The sequence below is a fragment of the Cajanus cajan genome, chromosome 3 (assembly GCF_000230855.2).
Source record: "Cajanus cajan strain Asha chromosome 3, NIPB_CcT2T_4, whole genome shotgun sequence".
In the NCBI taxonomy this organism is placed as follows: Eukaryota; Viridiplantae; Streptophyta; class Magnoliopsida; order Fabales; family Fabaceae; genus Cajanus; species Cajanus cajan.
The window spans coordinates 2,833,340-2,854,271 of NC_138519.1; the positions used below are offsets into that span (position 1 = coordinate 2,833,340).

A 20,932-nucleotide genomic window follows, 5' to 3' on the forward strand; every position below is an offset into this window, starting at 1 on the left:
GTTGGCTCAAAATAAAATTACATTTCACATAAAAGGAATTATGTTATGTGTTTTTCGGTATATTGCATCTTGATCCCTTCCCAAATATATATACATCAATGGAATGAAAATATTTAACCTATACAACTGGAGTATCCACAATATATATGGTATGAAAATAATGCAACCTAAAGATCATGGATTTACATCAACAATATTGTAGCAAATCTCTTCTAAATAGCTAATTAACAAGAAATAGATTATTCCAACGTCTACAACATCCCACCAAAATTAATAAGCAATTACATATCAACAAATTTTGTTAAATAGTTAACAAATGATGAGAAAGGGACTTAACCGTAAATAAAAGGATACTTGTGAGACTAATTGACACATCACAATTAGAATTTGAAAAATCAAAATCGTAGAATTATGATACATGGTGATTCAAAAGTGAAAGTAAGAAAAAAAAATTACTTTATTTGAAATAGATGGCATGAGTGTAATTAAATAAGAATAAATCGACCAACATATTATAAGCCCAAGACTCCAAGTAAAACTGAGTTCGAATTTTTTAAGGAACAACACAAGTTAAAAACTGAATAAAAAAATGCATCTAAAAGAATATATCTTACAAAGAGTGTGTTTAGTTTAGAATAAAAAAATAAAAATAAAGAAAAGAAAAATAAAATAATCTTGTAAATTAATTGAGTGGAAAAATATGAAAAGAAAGAAGATTAATTAAGTATATAAAATGTCATTAATATAAATATCTCTATAAATATATATATATATATATATATATATATATATATATATATATAAAAGGTGTACAAATATAATGACATTTTAGTCGTATAATGAATAAAACAACATTTCTCTATCATTTTTTTTTTTCATTTTAGAATAAGACTGAATTGGTGAGGCTCACATATTTTTTTAGTTATTTCTCCTAATTAATTGAAAGAATATTATTTTTCAATTTTTCTCTTTTCTTCTATTATTTTCTCTCGTTCCAATGGAAACATCAACATGATCAATCGTTTTTTTCAGTAAAAATTAGTTATTGTTAATGTCAGGGAATATTTTACACCTATAATATGTAACTAGAAAATAAGAATACATCAAAAAACTATATCGATAAGAAAACACTTGATAATTTTTTTAATAAACTTCCATGATAGTTAACAAAAAGTAAAATATGAAATGAAACTAAAAAGAATATATTTTGAAATTGTATTTAACTAAGAGTATTTAAATAATGAAATTTATATATATATATATATATATATATATATATATTTAAAGGTTATGATATATTTAAAAAAAACTAGTATCTTATATGAAAATTAAAAAATTTTAATAGAAAATTGAAAAGTTTATAGTACTATTATCGTTCAAATATTTTGTTTAATGCATGCCTCAATTAATCTTTTACACATAATTATACTGTTTGTGTGCTACAGAATATATAAAATGAACTTGCATTTCGGTTGATACGTTGATTAGCGTATATACCTACTTCATACCCAACTTATTAGTGTATTGTTGAAACTAATTCATTCATTCATCCATCCATTAAACAAAAGCACTCCAATTATGTTCTAAGTGTTTAACATTAGCAAGTGGAGTTGCTCACTCGATTAAATTTTGAAAAGTGTCAACTAGTGCTCCCAAGTCCTAGCACACTGATCAAAGAATCAAAAGCGAAAAAATATATTAAAAATTATTAATGAGTTTTACTATATTTTCAATATTTTTTTGTGTGATTTGTAATAAAAGATTCATAATATTAATTCGTTAATAAATAATCTTAAGATAATGATATTTTTTTATAAATAAAAATTTTATATTAGAATTTAGGATAAAACATGATCTCATGTAATGAAATAGTTAACAAACAATATTTTTTAAAATTTTCAATAAGATTAAAAACCACTTACTTTATCTCTAACACAACTTTTTAATATCTTTGTATCATTATAGTTTATGCATATATTTTTGAATAATATATCAATATATATTATATTTATTATATAAATAAAAGTAATTTTTAGTGACAATTTTTATAGTGTGTGTCATTCTTGTGAGATTATTTAGATATGGTATATGTCACTATATGATATATGTGTCATTTTATGATATTTTTTATAATATGTAATTCTTGTGGGATCATTTAAGATAAAGATGTAATTAACAAGACTCTTAAATATTAATAATTTCTTAAACAACATTCCTACAAATGAAATTTCAAAACCGTTGTTGAAGAACTGAAGTGGCCAAGTGGGAGACAACCAACTACACAAACTCGCATTATAAAGCATTAACTAAATCCTCAATTAACGCAGTTAGCTTTATATTTGAGTCTTACAAGCATTCATTGTCTCCCTTCCACGTTAGAAGAAGAAGAAGAAGACAACTTCTTTTTCAGTTCCCACAAACTCTCAACACAAAAGCATCGTAGTGTTAATGACACTTTGAACCAAGTACTAATAACGGTTCAAAATTTTCATCGGTGATTTTCTCCTTCTGAAGAAACTAGCTATTAGTTATATATATTGTGTAGACCAATCTTACCAACTCAAACTCCACTTCCACTTCGATCAATATATATAAATCAATATGTGAACTCAAAGCACCAATGAGTGGCTGAAGTAATCAATCACAACTGATCCATTAAGAAGGCTTCACAATCGAAGATATATAACATTTTTATTATCAATAATTATATCTTATATAAGTCTTATTAAATAAATAAATATTTTTTATTCATAAAAGTTACGATAACAATCACCAAAGTTTGAATTTAAGTCTTATTTGGAGTACCTTGATCTTATTCTTAGACAATGTATGATCTTAACACAGATTCACTTTTATTTTTAGAGAAAAACATTATATTAAATCTATAAATTCATGTGCTTGCTATTATGCCTAATTCTAATGACATTTAAGCAACTCACACAATCCTTGATATTAATTGATCTATGTTTAGGCAAGAAACGTATTGTTCCTGACATGAAATTTGCTTACAAATCAAGTGGTCAAACACAACATTTCTAGTTTTTCATTTACTAAAATGACATTTAGGACATGGACACCTTATTGCACCATTGACAGATCGATTTTCAAAAGAAAAATCTAAGAATTTATTTAATCCATTTAGATATTCTATTGTATTCCTTGGCATATCAATCCATGATTTATCCATTACTACATCCATCTGACAAGGTTCAAGAAGAAGAAAAAACTAGATAAGTAAATTAATTTACTTATTTAAGCCAATTAGTCCAATTTCTGTAGTAAATCAGAGCCTGCTGTGACAATATCAGTAGATTCTTTGTCTCATGAGCATAAACATCTTCAATATCATAAAAGAATCATATGAATGCATACTTGCTTTGTAAGTTTTAGTGCCACAAATATTTTGACATATAAGGAGATAATCAGATAAACGAATAGAAAGCTGCGTGTATTAAATAATACAAATCTCATACGTCTATACATATAACATGCCTGGAAAGTAGTTATAGATATCCTTAATATATAACTTAACCAATTGCTAAATATCACACCAGTTTAAAAATTGAAATACTACTAAATTAAAAGGCATATTACATTATAAGTCAAACATTTTTCTTTTTACATTTATGTCAAACAAACAGATTACCTTGCAAGTTTTGCTTCCTTAAAAATGGCCAGTTGCTGGGAGAAAAATGATTTGCAAGAACTGCACCCACAAGCAAGTGTAAAAACTGAAAAGCAATCCTTCAGTATATGTAAAATGAATGTAGTTTAACACCACATTTACACAGAATATTTATTTATATCTATCAAGTCATGAGATGAACTCCATTAAAAAAGTAAGAACAAAGGAATAATTGAACAGACAAAAAAATAAAAGTAAAATATACTTACGGCCACAAGAACCCTTACATTCCGTGAACTCTACTCAGGCAACACCAATCCGCTATTAAAGCTCTGGCTATAATAGGCTGAAAACAATCAAAGAAATAAACATAATAAATCCATGAGCAGCAGAGATTTTTTTTCCTTTTTTCTTCTAATTATGTTCATAAACATCATCAGAAAATTTGGAAGAGAGAACTTTGATTCTGTCACGGCCCACGGGCTAGTTCCTTAATCTATTATAGAAATGAATTTTCATTATTTTTAAGCTTTATAATGATTTTATAATTAACAAAAAACCTCTAATCCATACAACACACCAGCATGTTTCTAGTGCTCATCCTTTACAAAATAAGTGTCAACAATGTTTCTGGTTCAGACACAGGAACTGAGTATAGGATGTTATATCGTGGTTCTAGTGAGGGACTATTTTCTCTTAAAAGATATTTTCGTTTCAGTAATTAGTATTCTTTGAAACTATTTTTAGTTTAAGTTTTGTTATTTTGAAGGGTCGTAATATGATACCTTTACTTTTCTGTTCAATTTAATAAAGTATTTTTCAAACATTTTTTTTTTATTTTTTATATTATTGAATTTATGCATGAAGGATAGAGGCTGTCATATTAAACATTAGGGAGCACTCCAAAGAGTAGTGAGTAAATCATACAAGTGAGTTTGACACCACAATATAAACCAAAACCTTAAGTATGAAGAAAAAATAGACACTAGAAAGGTGGTTGAATGGTATATATCTAAAACTCGCACGTTTTCAAGTTCGTGAAGTAGTATCTGCAATAGACAAAGGGTTAGTAAGAGTAATCAATAAAAAGTATTTTTATACTGGTTGACCTCAACCACTGATGCTACATCTAGTTCTCAATCCAACCAGATTGAGTTCTACTAACTTTTAATAAAGTTACAAGTATTATTTTACTAAGCACTTATGGCTTAAACAAGTATTCTTTGACTAACCTCTTCGAGCTACTATCCAAGTATTCTTTTACAAACAAGCCTCTCCAAGCTCAAACTCAAGTATTCTTTTATAGTCAAGCCTTTTCAGACTCTACCTTATGACAATGGTTATGAAGGTATTACAAGGTTGTAGTTGTCATCTCTTTTAGACATGATTACAACAAATTGTTTCAGTATAAAAGACTCTTGAAGAAGATTTTTTAATAGATTAGTACAAAATAGTTATTCTATATTTACAGTTATGTTCTTTGTATATGTTTCTCTATCTTCTTTTGAGTTTTAGAACTTTATATAGTAGCTTTGAAAGAGATGAGCATTGTAGTTTCTCGAGTCTGATTCATAGAACTATTTCGTCTTACTCCTTCATTTGATTTTTAGAGAGAGAAAGTATTCGTTGGTGCATTAAATGCTTCAATTAATGTGTTTCACCTAAATGTACTCTTTATCATTGATAAATCAAGCTACTTATTAGAGTAAAGTAGGAAGTGTGAATAACAAGAAGCAAATTCAGCGTATAGGCAAGAATATAGTCCTTTTTCAATGCCTTTTCCGTGAAATTCAGGATCTTTGTCCTTTTTTCAACTACTTTTCATGCTTTTATACACTCTTAACAGAATAGGAGTTCTAAGACAACAACTATTGATTTGTTAAGGTATAAAACATTCATTTGAACATTTAAATTCGTTAGTCATAATACTTTAGCACACTTTAACACACTTAATGGAACACTCTCTCTTCACTTTAGGAAGGATCCATCACCAATTCCATTGAACCATCGACTCTAATAACATTGTTAGGTCGAGGAGTTTTAACACTAAAGAGCACTCCATCCATTGTAGTGACTAATGAGTACATTACATAAGTGAGCTTGACACCACATCTCAACCCAAAACCTTAAAGCATTAAGTTGGTGGGTCTTTCTCACTTATATATTACTTAATATGCCCAATCATAATTGATGTGAGACTCACTTCACACTTGAACTCCAACACTCCCCCTCAAGTATGAGTCTCTTTCACACAGTCACACTCCCTTCAAGTAGAAGTATTTTTTTTGTCTATGAGCATTCAATGATGGCCTACTTGTACTGTCGTTGCACATCAATGGAACACATCCTCCACACCTCTTGGGAGACTTTTTGCTACACGTATGATTTTATTCTTGGACCCTACGCCAATTCACGTTTGGCGTCCAAAACCAATTCCATTACTTAACACTCGTCTGCGTTAATTACTAGTCACTTGATAAAATTATTAGTTCTGATACCACTATTAGAAAACACTTCACACAATGGATAATGAATAATCTATACAAATGAACTTAACACCATAACATAACTCAAAACCTTAAAACATTAAGTAGGTATGTCTTTCTCACTTATATATTACTCAACAATAACATTTAATTCTAACCAATGTGAGACTCACTTCATACTTGAAATCTAACAAAATTTAATTAAGAAATAAATATAAAATGATAAATTAAAAAATAAAGAAAAATTCATAAAAAATATCCTATTAAAAGGAAAAATATTCTCATTTGAAAATTAACTTTTAAAAACACATTTGTACACGATAGATATTCTTATTCATATGGAGAATTATATTTTGAAAATTAGACAAAACAAATCTAATTAAAAAGGTTATAAATGTTTATATAAATTAACTTATAAAGTAATACAAGAGTATGATAACTGAGAAGGTAAACACACTCTTCTGCAACTAATTATTCGCCAGTTTTTAATACAATAACAACATACTCTCATACTTTAATTTTTAATCAGTTATCATTTATTATCAAAACATATGCCATATTAATAGTTGCGTGTTGCAGTAGTAGATTCGAGATTTGAACCAAATGCAATGTTGTTGGCAAGTTATACAATCACAGATAAATGCATCTCAAATCCTTTATCTTCATAGCAAATTAACAGTTATGCAAGCAATTTCCATGATAGTTCTTCCAAGTTTCTCGTATGAGTTCGGAGAGCGTTACCATGGTTCAGTATATAGGTAAAAACATATGTTGAGTTCGTGAGGGAAGTTGATATTTCTGTTAAGCGGAGAAAAACAAGAAACACTTGTTTTTTCTACGTTATCCTTTAGTTAGTGATTTTGTGCGTAGACACGTGTAAAGGCAGAGTAGGAAGTGAAAATATATAATAAAATATTTTTTTGATTAACTATAAAATATATGAAGTTAACTTATATAAACGACAATATAATTTCTTTAATACGATAATTAAGATCATCCATTAAAAAATAAATATACGATCGACTAGAGTCATTATACTTTAAAAAAATTATACGCTCGTCATACATTATATTTTAAACTTATTTTGTGAATGAATTAATATATATTGTTTATTTGAAATATATTTAAGAATTCAATTAAAATAACTGAAAGTACAAATATATTTTATGCTTTGTTTAATTATAATTTGTTGTGTGTCGTAAACTTATTAGTTTTCTTCGTTAGACTATTAGTTTAGAGGTGAAATTTAAATAGTTTATACGAGCGGTTTGAGATTAAATTTTATTGCTATGATAATAAATATTTTATTAACTTTTGAATAATTATTTTTAAAATCATAACTAATTATATCTTATTAATTGAAAGTATAAAATTATTTATCTACAATAAAATTAAAATTTATATTTAATTTTTTGTAAATAAAAAAATCAATAGATTATATATTGTCAAAAGTGTTCATAGATTGGTGTTGCATATGTGAAATGCACTTAAAACAATTGTACATTTCTACAGAAGTAACAATGAATAAAGTTTATATATTGAACTCAAAAGATTAGATTCAACTAATTATCAATTTAATCATGACTTTTAGTAATTTGATAAGAACAAAACTTGTTTGAGAGAATATTAATTTAAAATTTAGAAATTAAAACTAAGAAATTTTTTTTATTGAAATTCAAAGAAAAAACCCTAAAAACGTAACTTATTTTTTCCAATCTTTCGGGATAAAGTTCATAAATTATAAAATAATATTATCAATTTTACTTCTAAAATTATTAACAACTCTATGATTCTAGAAAGCTAACATGTTTATCTTAAGAAAAACCTAAATTGATTATAAAAGTTTTATTCTAAAATAAATTCTCATAACATATTTATTTTATATTTTTGTTGATTAAAAGATTTTGATCATGCACTTCTGGCTAACTAATATAAGAAATAATATACTAAAATAATTTGACAATTAACAAAAATAATTCATGAATTTATCATTGAAGACTTACAAAGAACAATTAGATCACAACCTTAAAATGAAAGAATTAGTCAGATATGTTACTAGAATCCTTTAAATAAAGGGAAAAAAAATTAACTGCGAGAAGGAGAATCCTTCTCCAAGGGTATGACCTTTAACCCTTACAAGAAATAGAAGAAAATATAAGAAAAGATATAGTTAAAACTAGATAAAAGTTGGATGATAACAATGTACACTAGACATCCTTATTTATAGTCAAAAATACAAGAGCGGACTTTTAAGTATGTTGTGCATTAGGGAAACATAGTTGTGTTCATGACATACTTAAGTGTAGGACAAAGGGAGCATAAGCGTGCTTAGTTAGCCAAGCACAACCATGCATATTAGTAAGTATAATTGTGCTTCACAACACAATGGACGGAGACACGAGGGTGCTTTAAAAGTGGGAAGGGTGTGCTTCATTGACCAAGTATGATTGTACTGTTGGTAAGCATGATTGTGCTTCTTAACATGGATGTGCTTCTACTTGTGACATGACCATGCATGTAATAATGGTCCATTTTCTACTTAATTGCACACATTTCATCTAAATTTGATTTTTTTTCTCTACAAACTTAATGAAAAAAGTGAAGTATTATCCAATAATTGATAATAATAATTTATGATAAATAATATATCGTAGTATAATATTATTTTCATTTATTGATAATTTATTTTTAAAATATTAAAATGTAATCATAAATAATTATAATAAATAAAAAACTGAATTAGATAAGGAGTTAAAAAAATCTCTAAAAACTCTTTAGTTAAATAAAAGCTTTTAAAAATGTTATCATTGAAGGTTAATAATAAGTTAAGAAAAAATATCTTAAAAATGTTATCATCGAAAGAAAAACAATTCAAAATATTTTTGTTGAAAAATAATCTTTAAAAATATAATTATTTTAATTTATATATAGAGACATATATAATAAAAAGATAGAAAATAGAAAAAGTTTGCACAATAAACATGGAAAATCAAGATATTTGATATTATATAATACTAGTAAATTAAGACACTTAATAGTTACACACAATTATATATAGAGAGAGGGGATTCACTTACTCAAAGGGTAAATATATCTACACTTATTCCATTTAATAACTTATGTTCTATATCAAATTTTAACGATCCAATCATTAAATTAAAATTTTTTAATGCATAGATCAAGTATACAATTTTTTCAAAAATTTAAAAATTATTTGATACTCCGTTTAATTAATTCAAGTTAACATATGAAATACTTTTATGAACATCTATTATTTTGAATTAATAAAATAGAGTATTAAATAGTTTTCAAAATTTTAAAAATTTTCATATTTAATCTATATATTAAAAAATTTTAATTTAACAATTAAATCATTAAAATTTAATGTATAATACAAATTATTGAATGAAAAGAAAATATAAGTAAACATATATATATATATATATATATATATATATATATATATTATTTTATCCTCTATTTAGCATATTTTTATAATTGAGTTATTCTAAACTATTAGAGTCAATGTAGTAGTAAGAGATTTAAGGTAATACATTATCCTAAATTTGAATATTTGAATTATTATTATAAGTCTAGTGGATTAAAAAAAGAGTCATTATATATTTTAATAAACAAAAAAGTTAAAGAAAACATAAAGATGAAAGAAATTAATTTTTTTGTGTGTGTATAAGATGAAAGCATTTATTAAAAGGACTATTATCTTTATTAATAATTATAAATTATTTGGAAAAAAATTAAAAGCAAAATATAAAATGAAAATTAAAGAAAAATTTAAACTATATATTCAAAATATATTAATTAAAAATAAAAAATAATTTATTAAATTTGTTTGAATTGAAAAATATAAATTTAGTAACCGAATTAATTACATTTAATTTAGTTTGACTTTTAAATAAGAAGGTAACAATGAAATGAATTTAATTTGAAATTTCAGTTTTTTTCTTCTTTAATCCATATAGGATGAACACCCGATGTTTGCCTTTTGGCATTGTCCTATCTATTGTTCAATTTAAGAATTGCTGTTAAGTTCAAAGAACGTCTCTGTTAATTTGTTTCGTGTTTTCTGTCCCATATATAACCCACCCGATTCCGTGGCACTGTTAGCAGAGAGCTCAAAACTTTACCAAATCTAATCTTCTCCCTCTCTCTCTCTCTAACCCTTTTTCTCTGATGGGGTTCTCATGAATCCGAGTAGTGTAAGTTATGATCACATTTTAGGGTTTCGAATTTCGATTCATCTCATGTGACCATGTCCACAATGAAGAACAATTTCAAAGACCCAGATCACCACCTTCATCATCATCATCATCTCTACTCCTCATGGAGTTTCTCAAAGCTAATGGCTTTCTTCTTCCTCTTAATCTCCATCTCCTACCTCTTCTACTCCCTCAGATTCGTTAGCCACTCCTACGATTGCGATCACAATCATCACGAAGCCCTCCACATTCCCATCGCTCGTGAACAAATATCTCAGCAGGAGTCACCGCCATTTGAAGAAACCAACGTTTCGCACATAGTGTTCGGCATAGGAGCCTCAGCGAAGCTCTGGAAGCAGAGAAAGGAGTACATCAAGCTATGGTGGAGGCCGAGGGAGATGCGTGGCGTGGTGTGGTTGGAGCAGAAGGTGAAAACTGATCCTTCTGATGAGAGGTCCTTGCCCCCATTGAGGATCTCCAAGGACACTTCCAAATTCAAGTATAGGAACCCTAAGGGTCACAGGTCAGCTATTAGGATCTCGCGCATAGTGTCTGAGACGCTGAGGCTTGGGATGAAGGGTGTGAGGTGGTTTGTGATGGGGGATGATGATACCTTCTTTGTGGCTGAGAATTTGGTCAAGGTTTTGCAGAAATATGATCACAATCAGTTTTATTACATTGGGAGTTCCTCCGAGAGTCACTTGCAGAACATTTATTTTTCTTATAATATGGCTTATGGGGGTGGTGGATTTGCCATTAGTTATCCCTTGGCCGTGGCATTGGAGAAAATGCAGGATAGGTGCATTCAGAGGTATCCTGGGTTGTATGGCTCTGATGATAGGATTCAGGCTTGTATGGCAGAATTAGGGGTTCCACTCACCAAGGAGAAAGGGTTTCATCAGGTTAGTACTTTGCAATTTTTATTTCTTTTTTTTATGTTATGTTTTTGGCACTGTTACTGTTTCGTTACTAGGAAAGGGTAGGAAATTGGGGGAAGGGTGAAACTAGACAGAAAAGGAAAAACATGACTGGGAAATTAACTCTGTATGTGACTTCACATATTGACTTAGTCAACTTATATGATTGGTATGATTGTAATAGAGAAATTTAATTATTGGAAGTGGTCGAGAAAGTGGGTTAGTGAGAAAAGGAGGTGGAGGATAATTGTGTTCATATTTGATCATTAAAATTTGAAAAACATTTTAGGTTCAGTTTGTGTTAACATAATGATATCCCTCAAAAGAAAAAAATGTTTTAACATAATGAAAATGTAGTGTGTGTGTGTGTTTTTATTTTATTTTATTTTATTTATTATTAGGATGTGTTGTCATATTATTTATAATAATTTAATAGTATATAAGATGTCGATCTAGTAGTTAAAGATTTCAAAGTTTAAATTAGGTCAAATTTAAATTCTATTATCATTATTATGATTTTTATTTTTATATATAAAAAAGATAGTTTTGGAAAAGCTGAAGGAAAGTTTAACTTCATGATTATTATGAATATGTTAGCATTTCGGTTGTGAAGGGCCAGAGACATGTTTGATTAGAAAATAACCTTTACAGGTTGGGAATGGATTCTTTATGTAACATTTTTTACTTCCCGAGATTATATTAAAAAAATATGTTTAAATATATGTTAAATATGTAGAGTTTATAATAAATTATAAGATACTTTTAGGATTTATGAATTTATTTTTCTTATGTCAGTGAAATTTTGTTACTTTTGTATGTTATTGGTTGTTTTCGACAATTTCGCTTTCGCTTTATTGATGAAATTGATTTTTCTAAGACAATCTATATGATTTGGAGAGATTTGAGAGGTCGGTATTAATTTATTATATGAAGAGTGATGACGACAAAATAAAATTGCTACAGGGCCATATATGTAGTGGCTCGTAACGAAAAATGATAAAAAAGAAGAAGAAAAAGATAGCACAGTTAAATGTAAAAACAGAAAAGACAACCAGTAGAACAATAGATGCTAGAACATAGATGGTATACATTAAACCAAACTTTTTCTCTTGAAGAAGTATCTGATCTTTTTTTGGGTGCACAAGGTGGATACCATTTATGGCTACTTACCCAATGTAATTGACTTTTAATGTCGATAATGACAGAAAAGTGGGGCAAATTTAATTAAATTGTCAATCTATTTGTTGTTAGGGGAAAGATTTATTAGAATTTTCAGTAAGGTGATCTTGGAAATCATATATGGTCTCCCATAATTGACTTCCATATGTTCCGCGTTTCCACCGACTCGAAAGTCAATTTTATTACCACTAGTTTCAATCTATGCTTTTTTGGTTCTCAATTACAACATTTTGCATTTATTTAACAAAATATAAAAAGATCATATCGTGGGGGCAATATCTAATCGTGCAAGGCATGCACCATGCACGTGTCACACAACAATGGTAATTTTGCAATGACATGACTAAGGGTGCAGCTGAAGCGACCCCACTAATATTCTTAGGGGACATAAAATTGAATATAATAAGTCTAAGTCACACGCTATGAGACACGTCGCAGTCCCCACCATGGAAATACATGCCACAATCTGCTCTGCTCCATGATTGGTAAACTTTTGTCCAAGTCTACAAGATAAGACCCTTCCCCAGTTCCTACTTCACCTACAAAATTAAAGTCGCGTTAAGTACAAAGGCATAGGATGTATCGAGTTTTTTATAGTTGCGATAATATTTTAGTGCATAGAAATGAAGGTCTTATAATTTTGGTTTGGTGAATAGTTTGATGTGTACGGGAATCTGTTTGGGCTGCTGGCGGCCCATCCAGTTGCGCCCCTGGTATCCCTCCATCACTTGGACGTGGTAGAGCCCATATTTCCAAACGTGAGCCGGGTGGAGGCCCTGAAGCGGCTTAACGGGCCGATGAAGGTGGACCCGGCGGGGCTGATGCAGCAATCGATCTGCTACGACAAGGAGCGTAGCTGGACCGTATCGGTTTCGTGGGGCTACGCGGTTCAAATATTCCGAGGCATCTTCTCTGCCCGGGAAATGGAGATGCCGGCGAGGACGTTCTTGAACTGGTACAAGCGAGCCGATTACACCGCTTATCCCTTCAACACGCGCCCCGTCAGCCGTAACGTTTGTCAGAAACCATTTGTCTATTATTTCTCTAACGCACTGCTTCACGACAAGGCTTCTAATGAAACTGCAACTCAATACACCCGGCTTCAGCAGAACCCGCCTTGCAAGTGGAAAATGGAGGACCCCACCCAGATCAAACTCGTTGAGGTTTACAAGAAACCCGACCCGCTTTTGTGGGACAAGGTAACTTTCTTTATTTCAGAAAACATGAAGTGAATGAAACTCCAACTTGTTGCTTACTCAAGTGGGTTTGGCTGTGTTGTTTTTGTGCAGGCTCCTAGGAGAAATTGCTGTAGAGTTCGACGAACAAAAAAGAAAGGAAGTCTGGTGATTGATGTGGGGGAGTGCAGGGAAAATGAAGTTGTTGAATTGTAGTTTAGAGGTCCTTCACATTGATTGATTATTCTAACTCAATCGTTTTCCATATGTATTTAATTTCCTCTTCTTTTAATATATTACTAGTATTTACTTTCGGGATTTCTTGGCGGCTAGGCTAGACAGAGATGAGTGCTACAACTATGAACTAGTTAGTATTTCTAATGTTTTGGATCAGTTAATACAAAAACAAAAACAAAAAAGTTTAGCACAACGACTAATATGTCACAAGATTTAGCACAAAATTATCTATTTTTTATTATAATTTAAAAAATGCGATTCTTATTCTTCTCATTCTTTGAATTAAGCATTTTTTGGTATTTGACTTTATTTAATATAAGTTTCGCGTTTTATTTTTTTGGTATAACGAGGTTTGAATTTAGGATTAAACTTTTTTCGTGAAATCCATCCTAGGGGAACAAATTGTCAATAATTAAAAAATATTTATATAACAATTTAAATTATTAAGTATAAACATAAAACAGAATTTATATATTTAAATATATTTTTTATTATGAGTTTAAATTATTATATAATTTTTATATTTAAATATTTATTTGTTATGAGTTTTAATTATATGAAATAAATACTTATTTTGTATAATACACTGACTAAAATACTATTTTTTTTTTTTTAATTTTAGAGACGATAAATTTTATATTAATAGGCATAGACATCTAACCGTGGAAAAAGCTCGGAGAAATACTCGAATTTGAATAAAATATTGGGTATACAATTGGTTAAATAACTAAGAATGTTTTAGCATGAATTGTAAATTCTTCATACGAAAGATACTAAGAGAAAGCTTATAATGATCTTACCATCTCAAGTAGAATTACTTAGGATGAAAGATACACATATTTTTCTTCTAGAAAAAAGGTTTTAATTCTAGAACTTGGAACTGATTTCCAAAGGACTTGGATCCAGGGTTGCATAAGTGAGGAATTCAGGGTCTGCTTCCAAAAGAGTCATGTGCTCCTCCTCCAAGGTAACCCAAACTTCTATGCCATCTCCCAACCTTGTATCCATAGGGATGATAAGATTCATAAACACTGAACCAACTGCACCAACACCACTCACCCATGTGGGTTTTCCCCACCCAAAATCAGCCTCATAGAACCCCAAATTGCACCAACTACTAAATCCAAAGTAATCCACTTCAGTCTTTGATCCCATCTCACCTATTCCTCCAAGACTCTCTTCCATAATTGACCTTCCCTTATCACCTCTCAATTCTTTAACAAATGCACCGTCAACTTTTGATATTGCACTCCTCAGCTTCCCCACCAACTCCTCCAACCCCATCTCATCATCACTCACGTTCTCCGCAGCCACAAGCCAAACAAGATTCCCCATTGCATGTTCAGGACAAAGAGCCTCATCCATTCTCCTCCGCAGGTTCACCAAATGAGTCACCAAAGAAGCCCTTTGTGCACCAAACCGTGCCTTAGTCACATCCATGAGGGACTTCCACAGCATAGCAGAAACTATCTCCAAACGTGTGGAGTTTTCTATGCCTAGTGTTTGACCCTTGAGTGTGGCTATATCTGAGTTTCTAAACAAAAACCTCTTTGTGACCCAGTTTCCTTGTTTTAACAAGGAACCCCACATGCACAATGATAAGTCTCTAAACCATGGATTGTTTGATGATGGGAAAAGAGAAGATGCTATGAAGTTTGGTTTGATTAATTGGTTTTGGTTGCATCCTTTGGCCCTCTCTGTCCACCCTTTCAGGAAGGTGCTTAATGCAGCCCCATCTACGATCCGATGAGAAATACACACGCCAATAGCAATTCCCCCACATGAAAAAATGTTTACTTGAATGTTAGTCACATAGGTTCCTGAATTTGGTTCTTCAGAAGCAACATCAATGGGAAGAAACTTGTGTAGTATGTTCAGCTGAGGTTGGACTAGAAATTTATCAAGAGGGCACTTCACTTTGGCTTGCACAAAATTAGCACCTTCATCATTGCACTCAATGGACAAGTTTTCTTTGATTTTGCCACCTAGAGGGTAGAATTGTGGTAGTGTCTCTGATAAAGATTGCTTCAGCAATTCTAACTTCTTGGGGACTTGAGAAAGGTAATAAGTTGGGTCAGTGTTGTTAGGTGAGGTGTAGAATAGGATAATAGGCGCATATGGTGATGGAATAAGGTGATCCAAAAGAGAAAGCTTGAAGGTTTTCAGGTGAGCGGGTGTGGGATAAGAAGGCCTAATGTCTTCTCTTGACATGATTTCTACTTCAACTTTCATTTTTTTTTTTTTTTTGCTCTCAGCCAGTTTGTAAAATGGTTGCTCTTGAACCTATATTTTTATTGATATAAATGCATGCAGGAGGGGCGAAAAGTCTTCCCTTATCTTTCCGTAATTGATTTTCCTGGCACCAAAAAAATGTCCATAGAAGATGCGACCACCACTTAATTTGGCATATATCGGGAAAAAGTTGGCAATAAATGAGTACTACTATTTGTCTGAATCAGAAATGTTGAACTTTTCATATTATTTGCACCGAGTCATGCTTTCAAAAGTCGGAATGCTGAAAGCGGAATATTCAAAAGTCGATGTCACTCTTCATGAAAATTTAAACATCGATATGTCAAGATATATATAAAAAAAATAAATTAGCTCCTTCCACTTTTTCTCGCATAATAGTATTACACAAGAAGAAATATGATATTTCGCGCGGAGGTGAAATTATACTCCTAAAATGTATATCATAATTTAATGAATATGTGTCAATTCATTAGATATTTAGGGATAGTTTGGTTGATAGATTTGAAGTTACGGTTTTAAATTCAAATTTTGATTTTAGCTATCTGAGTTGATTAAAAATGTTGAAAAAATTATGTTTTGAATAAATGAAAAGTTAGTGTTAAATTGGTATATTGTTATCGACTAAGAATTATGTATTGGATATACCGGTGCTAAAATTGCACAGTAATTTCATTATGGGTATTGACAAATGGAAAGTCTGCAATGTCTGTTTCGTTGGTTGCATTCCGATAAGGTAGCCTCAGATGCAACTAGACATGGTAGCCAATAATGTAACGCCGTCGGTATTGACGAAAGTGTATCGATATTTTTCATCCACCTTCATGGATTAGGGCGGAAAAAATTGATAAAGAAAATGATAGATAAAATAAATAGTGAGACGTGAAAATGATAGACAAAAATGAAAGACATTAATGCTTCGTGGAGAACAAGGAAGTAGCCAAACGTGACGAGCATCTTTAGATACACTTTTAAAAATATTTGTAAAAGTTTTTTATTAAAAAATATTCTTTATTTTTAGTAAAAAAATTCTCAAAAATATTCCTAATTTGTATCCAAACAAATCCTTATGCTTTGGAACAAATGAAATAGGCACATGATAAATGAAAAAAAAAAGTGAATTGTAATAGGCACAAACTTGATGCATGAACAATAACAATGACCAACCGGTGAGATCTCATCGTTGATTTTAAATAATAAGGACTAATTTACACAATTAAAAAGTATTCATAAAAATTAACTCATTTGTATTGAATGTTGTAGAAACTTGTAGGTCATATACATTGTCAAATAGCAAACCATTACAACAAACTTTTGAAATAGAAACATATCTTTGTGTGAATACATTCATAACAACAAACATATTAAGAAGTAATTAACGTAATATAAAGCACACATTGAACAATAAACCATAATGAACAAAAAAACTATGACTTTGAAATGATACAATTTCATTTATCGGTTTCAACTATAGTATGTTCAACTGGCGATCAAAATAATTTGCCATTGAATTCGATATTATGTATGATGACATTTGAATATCTTCAACAACAATGAAAATATCAATAACAAACAACTTTGGATCTTGAGCAAAACTGTTAAATATAAACTTGACATCGTCTTCTTGAAATAACTTGAATAGTGTATATTGATAGCAACCATTTTCAATTGATATAGGACATCGATAATAAATTTTAGGAACTTGTTTGCGATCAATTTTGATTATCCTTCGTTGTATTGCATGCCACAACTGATGAAATGTCATGTCGCCTCGTAACTTGATTAATCTTCCATTCTGATTTTCATTATAACATAGATTTCTATTTGGATGATCTCAACATTGCTATAAACAACTCTAAAAACTATTGTAGAATTCATTTTTAATAAGGTTTGTCAATTGTATTTGAAAGAGACAAATATAGGTGTATGAAATGAACTAATTAACAAGACCCATGTATATAGAGGCAGTAGTAATAAAAATAATTTGTTAAATTTGCTACTAAGTCCTGACAAGACCAAACATTTATAGTTTTATTCTTCAATAACAAAAATATTACATGTTGTTAAGCAAAATACATATAAGAAAAAAAAAACAAAAACAAAACACTCTACCTCTTGGTCTGGATCATGCTCATCATGCAAAGGGGACAACCATGCCAGAACTGATTGTGCACAACCCCCCTACTCCATCCATGCCAGATCTCTTTCTGTATGAATTCAGATTTTCTGACTTTAAAAAATGAAAGTTAAGATAACTTAATGCATTTAAACTATTAGATTTATAAAAATAAACCAGATTATGACACGTGTACATTTAAATCCTAAACCCTAAACACCAAAATATATATTGTACACGTGTCACAATCTAATCTATTATTACAAATCTAACTGTTTAAATGTATTAAGTTACCATAATTTTTTCTCCATAAAGTCAGAGGATCCACTTCCTTTTGTGTACACCCCCTGTTCCATCTACTCCATTTGTGCGTTGCTTGATTGCGCACAACCCCCCGCTCCACTTATTCCATGAATGCCAGCTTAGCAGAAACTATTTACTTCGATAAATAGTTTTTTTTAATTTTTAACTTTTAGAATTTTTTTAATTTAATTTGGCAGAAAACCCCTTATTATCATTGATTGTAGCACGAAGAGTATGAAAATTGAAGGTATTACTATTTAACTAGTTATTAGCTACCTTTTCTAGGTTAGGCACAAAGCTCTTAAGATGTTGTACCAAATCCAAGAGACTGTTGTGAGAGGATCCACCTTCATTAACAGCTTTCCAAGCTTTGTACTTCATCTCCTTCGCTTTCTTCCTAATCCCCTCACCTTCTCCACCATCCATCAGCCTCCTCACAGCCTTCTCTATCCTCTCCCCACTCACCACACTCTTCTTACCCTCGTACGGCGACAGGGTCCACTCCGCTGCGCCCACCTCCACCCCAAATCCATGCACCTCCGTTATCAGCTTCTCAGTATAGTAGTGGTCACCAAACCCCGGCATGGTTATCATCGGAACCCCAGCACTGATAGCCTCGGCCACCGAGTTCCACCCACAGTGCGTCACAAACCCTCCAACAGCACCGTGGTTCAAAATCAACGGCTGTGGGGCCCACCCCTTTATCAGCATCCCTCTCTTTTTCTCCCTCATCCTCTCCTTAAACCCTTCCGGCAACCATGTTTCTTCTTCTTCGTTGCCTTTGTCTTTGTTTTTCCGATGAACCACCCAGAGAAACTGATGCCCTGACGCTTCAAGTCCAATGGCTATTTCATAAAGCTGCTTATCCGAAATAAGAGACAAACTCCCGAAACAAATGTAAACGACCGAATCATTTTCCTTTGAGTTGAGCCATGTCAGGCATTCATGTTCATCTTCTTTAACACTAGGCACTGTTTTCTGCACCATGAGGGAACTAGGTCCAATATGCCACACTTTTCTCCCAGTGAGATTCTCGTAGTGTTTGGTATACTCCACGTCGAGTTCCGCAAAGCTGTTTACGATGACCCCATGGCTTCCTTCTTCACCGTCCAACAAAGATTGAGTGATAGCAAGGAAACCAGGTGAGGGTTTTATGGGCAAGGTAAGAGCGTGTGGTAGAGCCGGGATGTGATAGGGTCGAGAGTGAGAATGAAAGGCTTGAGGGTTTTCCTTGATGGCGTGGAACATGCAGACGCCGAAGATTGAAATGGGGCTGAAGACGAGTCTGGGGATGTTGAGAGCGGTGGAGGAGTGTTTGGACCAGGTGAACATGATGTCGGGGATGAACACATCGGGAGGGGATTGCTTCATGAGGGACTCCACTTGGGGTTTGATGAGGTGCGCCGCCATACTTATCTTGTAGGCGGTGTCGTTGTCGGAGGCGGCCACGAGATTCTCCACGCCGGTGGGGAGGCCAACCTGGGCGGCTGGGAAGTCGATCAGGAGAACGCGGACGCGGTGGGCGGCGGCGGCGGCGTCGTTGAGGGTTTTGTGGAAGAGTTGGGCGTTGGAGGGGGTGGTGATGATGGTGACGTGCTGGGCACGTGACGCCACCAAGCGTGCAAGCTGGACTAGTGGGATTAGGTGCCCCTGTGCGAAGAATGGGAGGAAGTATATTTTCAAAGCCCGGGGTGTTGGTGTTTCCATGGCTACCTTTGTGTTTGAGTGGAAAGTGAAGAGTGAAGAAGAAAGCATCAGGAATTGGAGATTTATTTAGTTGAAGAGTGAGGAGACCGCCGAGGTTAATAAATTAATGCATTATTATTCCACCCTTTGTTGCGTACGTACCCACGTCTGTTAATGAGACAAGGGTGGTTATAAAGAGAGTGAAAGAGAAGTGATTGATTAATTAAGGCAAAAACAGAAGAGAATATTCGGGCGTTAAAATATGAAATTATTGGTGAGAGAACCTTCGGTTTGGCGCCACCTGGTAAATTCGCCCAAACGGATATATGGAAAGGGTCGCATCGAATAAACAAATACATTTCAAATTAAGCCCGGTATTTAGGAAACCCAACAAGATATTCAAAAGAGATGGTATTGGAGAATCAGTTCTATCGTTATAATTATAAATCTTTATTTTTATTTTTAATATTGAAAAATCTTAACTCTTTTATGATACATAATCTTTTCTTCTTATTTAATACTTTTCTTTATTTTTTTCTGATAAAAAATACTTATTTATGTGTTTTTAAAAAAACAAATAGTAATTTTCTTATAAAAAATTTTCAAAAAATATGTAAAAGAGGATAAAACATGTATGCTAAAAATTCTTGTCTTGATTTGAATGTACTAGGTAAGAAAAAGTTTTCTCTAGACAATCCTTGGCTCTTGATCCTTGTCCTCGATCCTTGTAATTATAAATGA

General features: G+C 31.6%; 1 protein-coding gene and 2 pseudogenes across 1 annotated transcript; 1 reads left to right on the top strand and 2 right to left on the bottom strand.

Annotated features, from left to right (window-relative positions):
* Positions 1–10,105: 10,105 nt before the first annotated feature.
* Positions 10,106–13,917, top strand: LOC109798288 (uncharacterized). Its single transcript, XM_020358503.3, has 3 exons — positions 10,106–11,230; positions 13,081–13,623; positions 13,714–13,917. The coding sequence occupies exons 1-3, from the start codon at positions 10,382–10,384 to the stop codon at positions 13,813–13,815; spliced, it is 1,494 nt and encodes a 497-aa protein (XP_020214092.1). The 5' UTR covers positions 10,106–10,381; the 3' UTR covers positions 13,816–13,917.
* A 592-nt stretch (positions 13,918–14,509) lies between these two features.
* Positions 14,510–16,416, bottom strand: LOC109802930 (epi-neemfruitin B 7-O-acetyltransferse L7AT pseudogene; annotated as a pseudogene).
* Positions 16,417–18,093: 1,677 nt separating this feature from the next.
* On the bottom strand, positions 18,094–20,362 carry LOC109799277 (UDP-glucosyl transferase 73CC6 pseudogene; annotated as a pseudogene).
* Between the last annotated feature and the right edge of the window lie 570 nt (positions 20,363–20,932).